Raw genomic sequence first — 7,500 nt, 5'->3', positions numbered from 1 at the left:
AAGTGAGTGGCACAAAAGTAATTATCTGTTACATTTGCAGCTTTGCTTTTGTAAATGGATATCCTGTAGTCCTCAGTTTTAGTATGGAGGTTATGAATTACTTTCCGTGGTGGAAAAAAAAAAAAGTCAAAAGACAGGACTCCTATCATACCGGAATCTATATCCATTTTTTAAAACCATAGATACTATGCTCAAGAATTTAATTGATTCTCTTCATGTTTTAAAACCACAGTGTTGATGAGGCTGTAAGGACAGTCAAAAATCTTGAGGACAAAGGTCGTGTGTCTACTTCAGCCTTCCTGTATGGCTATGGAGATGGAGGTGGTGGACCTACGAGAGACATGCTGGAGAGAGCCAGGCGACTGAAGGATGTGGATGGATGCCCAAAGTAAAGTTTGTTCCATATTGTCTTAAGAAAGCATGATTCTTGTTATATGAATAGAGGTTATGGGGTTTTACATAGGCTGATTATTTATCTGTGATGCTGGAGAATTGGTTGGAATTATTCATAAGTTCTTTTCTTTATCCTTTTTTTCTTATTTTCCTTTTCTATTATGTTTTCTTAATGTTGTTACTGTTTTTATTGTACTCTCCTACTTTTATTATTTATGTCATTTTGGTTACTCTTGTCATGATTTTTATGATTATAACTCTTTCTGACTACTGTTATATTGTGAAATAAAAGACTAATGATAATGTTATTAGTATCACTGTTATTATTTTCATTGTGGTTATTGTTGTCATAATTGCCATTATTATTATCATTGCCATTGTTGTTATTATGCATTCTTTTTTCCTTTTCTTCTTTTTGTTATATTATCTTCTTTGTATTTTTTCATCGCTTGTTATCATCATCATCATCATCCATTTATGTCTCCTTTCCATCCACGTCTTCCTTTTTTCTCCCCTTGAAGGATGGAGCACATGTCTCCTGATGACTTCTTCAGGCGTTTGGAATCGGAAAAGCACAACTTGTGCCGCTGGGTGGGAGAGCTTTACCTTGAGTTACACAATGGCACTTACACATCACAGGTTAGTAAGAAAGAATTATCATACAGAATGTCTTACGAAAAGTGTATTGAATTAAAAGTGTTATACCAGTTTATGTGAATACATTTTACTGAAAGGGACAAACTAAGATATTTTTGTATCCATAATACTAATGAACATTTTCTGAACAGGCTAACACTAAACGATTAAACCGTGAGTGTGAATTTGCACTTAGGGATGCTGAATTGTTTCTAGCAATCACTGCTATGAAAGGTGGCCTAGACAGACAAACAATCTACAGGTAATGTAAAGAATGTTTCATGTATTTTTGTTCATTTATGTATGTTTTATAGTCATTATATATGTTACATTTTTTTTAATAAGAATTCTTTCTTTCTCTTTATTCTGTATGTGTGTGATTGTATGTGTTTTTTAATATGTGCATGTGTTTCTGTGTTTCTGTCAGTATCTCTCCAGGTGATTAAAAATGAGATTAATCCAATAATTTGTTGACAAATTTCAGACACCATGATGCCCTTGTTGATGCCTGGAAGAAGGTCCTGCTCAACCAGTTTCATGATGTGATACCAGGATCCAGTATTGGCACCGTGTACAAAGACAGCGACCAGCTCTACAGAGAAGCCTTGACTGCTGCTGCAAAGACTAGAGTTGCATGTTTGCCACACATAATGCATGGTAAGAGAAGTGCTTGTATTTCTCTCTTCATAGTCTGTCAGAGTGGTGCAATGACATTCTATCCCACTTTACCTTTTTTTCATGTGTGGTCTTAATCTTTTTTTAATATTATTACTTTAGAGACATGAGGTTCACCTTTTTTCTTCTTGATTAGAGTCAGCCCACCAAGGATCCAGAGAGCAAGCTGTGGCAGTGAACACTCTCCCTTGGCAAGTCCATCAGATCATCAACCTCAAGGAGGATTGCGATGAACCAACTAGGAAGCGCATGCGGGTAGAAGGGGAAATGAATGAGGCTGCTGGGGGAGGCCACTATGTTGCTGTAGAAATGCAAGGCATTGGGTGGTCAAAACTCACCCCCATAAACCCCCCAGCTGTGAAAGTTTGTAAGTTGTTTGATGACAGATTTGTAAAGTTTTTCCATGAAGTGGTATTTCACTGAGATCATCACCATTGGCATTGTTTTTAGCATTTAGTCCTCCATAAGTTTAACAAATTTTTTTTTCACTGTTTCAGGGATGGAAAAAGACACCTTTGTTCTAGAAAACAGCTACATACGAGCAGAGATAAACAAAAATGGGCAAGTGACAAGTTTGGTGCTTGCTGACCAGCCAGACCAGGATGTGTTTAGAACACCGGAGGGATCACAGTGTGCTGGGAATCAGTTAATGATTTATGATGATATTCCTCTGTACTGGGATGCTTGGGATAGCATGGATTATCACTTGGAAACGGGAAAGATCTTGAATGAAAAGCAGGTTAGTGGCACCATTACGTTTTTTTAGAGCTTATTTTTTTTTCTTTTCTTTCGTTTCTTTTCCATTAACTGAGTTTTAACACTTTCTTAAGGAAAAGTTTGGTTGTAGAAAGGTTTAAACATGAATCAGGAATAACCTTAAAGTGGTTCATTCATATAATGAAATTTTAAAATTTTGATCCACTTCAAGCGAGAAATTAAAGCAATTTAGGTTTGTCATGTTTATACTAATTTTCAGAGTGGCTGCATACTGTCAGAAATTCAAGTTATTGAGAATACCCCTGTGATGGTGAGACTAGAATGGAAGATGAAGATTAGTGAGGTCTCCGTCCTTAACCAAGAAATATCCCTGTCAGCTGTGAATCCCTACCTAACTTTCCACACACACGTAAATTGGCACGAGAATCGCAAGTTCCTAAAAGTGGGTTTCAACACTGGCATCATTGCACGGGAGGCATCTTTCGACACGCAGTTTGGCCACTTGTATCGTCCTACTCACATGAACACTTCATGGGACTCGGCTAAGTTTGAAGTGTGTGGCCACAAGTATGTGAAAGTGATGGTTATGTTTGGCTTTGATTTTTTTCTTCTTCTTCTTCTTTTCTTTTTTTCTGTTTTTTTCAATTACTATTATTATCATTATTATTATTGCTATTACTATTATTATTGTTGTTGTTGTTATTGATATTGTCATGGGAATTCTTTTTATCATTATAGTTTTGCTATAGCCATTACCTTTCCTCTTAGTCAAGCATTTAGATCAGTTATTTGAAGTAAACCCAACCATAAAAAAAATTAGACTTTACATATCAAAAGTGCAACTATTGCAGATGGGCTGACCTCTCAGAGCATAACTTCGGTGTTGCAGTCCTCAATGATAGCAAGTATGGTTGGACTGCACGTGGTAGCACGCTAAGCCTCTCCCTGCTGCGGTCACCCAAAGCACCTGACGACCGATGCGACATGGGCAAACACTCATTCAAATATGCTGTTATGCCCCACAGAGGTTAATTTTTATGGGAATTGATATAAATGAAATGGTTTTATATGTGTACACAATAAGTGTCGTTAATTTTTTTCATTGTTTTTAATTCGCTTCATGTCAAAATTAGAGAAATTTATTTGATAAGTAATTGTTTATTTTCTAGGGACACTGCAGAGTGCTGGTGTTCCTCAAAGAGCATATGAATTCAACACAAATCTGATCGTTTTCACTGCAAAATTATCGTAAGTAAAGGATTTTATTTCCCAAAGATATGGTATAGATTTTTTAGCTTCTTTTTCATTTACTTATTTTTCTCTTAATATGTATTTGCTTCAAATCTCTCACACATTAATAATCTATCATGTTATGTGTCCCACTTTTTAATTTTTTGAATTAGATAAGTTTCCCTGTAGTAAGACAACATTTTCTTCTTCTTTTTTCAGAAGAGACAGTGATATCAAGTTGGATTGGTTCAGTGTGATTGGTGAAGGAGTTATGATTGAGGCTGTGAAGTTGGCCGAAGACAAGACTGGGGACGTTGTGGTGCGTCTCTATGAAATGCAAGGTGGAAGCCACAGAATATGGTGAGTGTTGTTCTAGCAGTAGTATGTGGCAAATAGGCTTTTTATTATTATTATTACTTTTAACTGTAGTCTTTAGGTATATATATATATATATATATATATATATATATATATATATATATATATATATATATATATATATATATATATATAAATATATATATATATGTATATGTATATATATATATATATATATATATATATATATATATATTTTTATATATATATATATATATATATATATATATATATATTTATATATATATATATATTTATATATATATATATTTATATATATATATGTATATATATGTGTATATATATATATATATATATATATATATATATATATATATATGAATTGCTGGTGAACTGTTCAACTTTTGTAAATGAAATTGGCACTACATAAATTGCTCTGCCATAGTGTGTGTGTTTGTATAGTTTGACAGATAGACAGATTTGAATATATATATATGCATATATGTTGTTGCACATGCATATATATTCCTTTGTTACTCTTAAATATAATGTTCTGTTATTATTTATCAAAACCCTCGAATCATTGCAGGTTGAAAGCAACTGCCATTCCTCCCCCAAAAGGTGTCCATCTTTGCAATGGACTAGAAGAATCATATCAGCCGCTGCCATTTGATGCCAGACCAGCAAATGTGGGACAGGACAATAAATACTTTTATATACCTCTTACTTTCTCCCCATTCAAGATTGTGAATGTTCGCTTCCGATATGCCTAAGTCCCACGTCTGTGTTATACGTAAAAGGGATTTTATGATTTCCTAGAGAATTAAACTTACCTTCTATGTGTGTGTTATTCTGAAGTGTTGTTGTTGTTTTGTGTTAGGAGAAGGATGTTTAAGGCAAAATATTGAGGTTTATGGAAAGGTTAACTGCCTTTGTTGACTGTTAAGGGGGTTGTGAAGGTTGTAGGATTGGGAAATGGTGAAGGGGGACTTCGAATTAGATAATTAAGTTGTCAGTTGTAGTTTTATGTCGGGGGAATACTGAGGTTTATGGTATGGTTATGCCCATGTTCTGTAGGACTTTGGACAAATTCACAAAGAAAATTATGGTCTATAGACTAGTGTTATTCTTTTTAAGAGTATCAAAAACATAGATTTGTTGTTGATTTTACTGTTGTTCCTTTAATTTTTGTTAAAGATAAGATGTTTGTTATTGATATATATTTTGAGGTTATTTGGCAACTGTGATTTTTTTATCATTTATTTTTCTGGTTAAACATGTAAGTAAACAACCTTATTGAATGCATGTAGATTTAATTTATTTGAAGTAAAGATGGAAAAATATGTACAAAAATGCCTTTCACTGCCAATTTATAAAGTTTGCATAATTTATTCCTGAAATTAAATGAAGTAGATTTTTTTTTATAATGAATATATATTATTGATTTTACTAATCTTCATGTTTTCCTATTCACTAGTCTGAACTTTTTGGTTGTGTTCAGCTGTCTGTGGTGTAGAGATAAAAGCCATATTGTAATTGATTTTACACTGTAATGACTTTTACTTGTTTTGTACTAATACATTGAATGTAATGAATTTTACAGGTTTTGTACTAATACAGTGAATGTAGGCAAGATTCATTTTCACTGGTGTTATTTCAATCATGTGAACTTTCAATTAATTTTTATATGAAACAGTTTTGCCAAAAAAAACATGAAATAATGCTGTGTTTGATTAGCCTTGTCTTTTAGGTCATTCTTCTTTATGTGATTATGGTATTCAAGAAATTTCAGAAGCTGAGCCAAATATTAGACAGACATGAAGGCGAGGCGCAATTACATCTTTCCCTATATTTTGCAGTCAGAGCAGAACACACCATGCACAGTAATGCCTAAATAAAGACTAAAGACAGACACTCATTGGCTAATAGATGCTTCTGCTACTCCTGCTGTATTGCAATAAATTACAGACTGCATTATAATATCCACAAACACTTAGAGAATTGACAATAAGCAATGATGCATCATCTGTCTTCTGCCTTCCATTTAGTCTCTCACTGGCTATGCTTAGATTAGATTCCATACTTAATTACATTTGTTTTCTTTGTGCATTAAATGATTTTTTTTATCTTCATACTGCCTGTATATGCAAGGAGAGGATCAAAAAGTAATATTTGGTTCACATAGGAGAAACTGACTTAGTGGTTTGGAAACAATTTAAGATTTTTCTACAGAAATCTATCATTATAGGGAATACACCTACTATAGAGTTAATCGACTCAACAGGCTTATAGTATTAATTATCAAATCTACTTTGTATCTATGTCTTTGTTCTCATGCTCTCTCTTTCTCTTTCCATTACTCATTTTTATTTTCTCTCTTTCTCTTTCTCTTAGGGCTGGAGTAAGGCTAGGCAATGTCTTTTGCACAAATCATTAATGATGTTCATCCTTTCCAATGGTATACACCCTCAAAATCTCAATTGGTATTCCTGCAGTATATCTCAGATGGCTGATAAATTAAAACTTTAAAGCTGGTTTAGTATAATAAGGGACAGCATTAATAATAAAAATTACTAATCTCAGAATGTGCCTGTAAGTAATTTTCATGAATCTGGAATTCCATGAAATTAGATAGCAATTAATGGTAATTTGTGGTGTTCAGCATTCACTCAGTGCTCTAAGCACTTACTAATAAACTATTCTTGCTTTATGGTTAATCCCGTGCTGCTGTTTTCTCTCCATCTCTCTCACTCTCTTTCTTTTATGTTGATAGACTAATAGATGGTACCTGCATTTCCAAGTGTACTTGTGTAGGAAATCTACAAAAGTACTGTTCTTCCTGCATACAATATTTTTACCTTTTAGAATTTTCATATATATGGATATGTAGTATGAAAGATAAGCAGATATTTGAAGATTTTATTATCAATAAATAATAAATACACTATAATCTTTTATCTGTTGTTTATATGTTGCTATGGATTTGAAAATAAGATTGTAGTTATTCATATAGAATATAAAAATAATGGAAGTCAAATTATAAGAAAGCATACAAAAAGAGATGCATTTCAAGAGTTCTTGCTTTAGTTTTCCAGATATCCTTAGGCCAACATCGCCTTAGCAGTCACGTCGTTCCAGTAAAATTCGTCATTCATAACCACAGTGGCCCTGTAAGGAAGACATCAAAATTAAAAGAAAAATACTGAGCAAAATATTCCATAATGGCAGTTGGAGTATTTTCTTTGAGAGAATGAATGTTTAGAACATCAATTTGTTACTATATGCCAATTCCTCTTTACCTGAAGGTGACGATTCCAGCCATGTCAACAGGAGCTGCCCAGGTCATCATCTCAACCACCTTGGCAGAGCTGTCTGCTTGATAAGCTGCAGTCTGTGAAGTAATAAAATCAGTCAATCAAGTCTCTCCTAAGGGTCGTTTGTTACTCCCATCTCATCTACTATCCAGTAAATGTATGTATATTTTCATATATGAGGTCGATATGATAAATC

General features: G+C 33.5%; 2 protein-coding genes across 6 annotated transcripts in view; one reads left to right on the top strand and one right to left on the bottom strand.

Moving 5' to 3' along the window:
* Positions 1–5,708, top strand: part of LOC113801950 (alpha-mannosidase 2C1) — an 18,157-nt gene extending 12,449 nt beyond the window's left edge. For 4 of the 5 annotated variants that reach the window (XM_070145321.1, XM_027352371.2, XM_027352373.2 and 1 more), the window contains exons 10-21: positions 1–2; positions 233–388; positions 915–1,032; positions 1,182–1,291; positions 1,514–1,686; positions 1,841–2,071; positions 2,202–2,443; positions 2,681–2,988; positions 3,273–3,448; positions 3,591–3,669; positions 3,871–4,011; positions 4,580–5,701. The exon at positions 1–2 is cut by the window's left edge and continues 147 nt beyond it. In XM_070145321.1, the coding sequence (XP_070001422.1) occupies positions 1–2; positions 233–388; positions 915–1,032; positions 1,182–1,291; positions 1,514–1,686; positions 1,841–2,071; positions 2,202–2,443; positions 2,681–2,988; positions 3,273–3,448; positions 3,591–3,669; positions 3,871–4,011; positions 4,580–4,763 (1,920 nt within the window). In that variant the 3' untranslated portion in view covers positions 4,764–5,701. Of the gene's footprint in view, positions 3–232; positions 389–914; positions 1,033–1,181; positions 1,292–1,513; positions 1,687–1,840; positions 2,072–2,201; positions 2,444–2,680; positions 2,989–3,272; positions 3,449–3,590; positions 3,670–3,870; positions 4,012–4,579 lie in introns of all 5 variants that reach the window. The other variant, XM_027352372.2, reaches the window with a different exon arrangement.
* Positions 5,709–6,895: 1,187 nt separating this feature from the next.
* LOC113801951 (putative defense protein Hdd11-like) overlaps positions 6,896–7,500 on the bottom strand; it is a 7,753-nt gene continuing 7,148 nt past the window's right edge. The window contains exons 4-5 of the mRNA XM_027352375.2: positions 7,290–7,381; positions 6,896–7,158 (exon numbers count right to left, since the gene is read on the bottom strand). Coding sequence (XP_027208176.1) covers positions 7,092–7,158; positions 7,290–7,381 — 159 coding nt within the window. The 3' untranslated portion in view covers positions 6,896–7,091. The remainder of the gene's footprint in view (positions 7,159–7,289; positions 7,382–7,500) is intronic.

This window comes from Penaeus vannamei, chromosome 33 (genome assembly GCF_042767895.1).
Source record: "Penaeus vannamei isolate JL-2024 chromosome 33, ASM4276789v1, whole genome shotgun sequence".
Taxonomy (NCBI): Eukaryota; Metazoa; Arthropoda; class Malacostraca; order Decapoda; family Penaeidae; genus Penaeus; species Penaeus vannamei.
The sequence above is the reverse complement of the archived record's forward strand: the minus strand, read 5'-3'. Positions and strand labels throughout refer to the sequence as shown.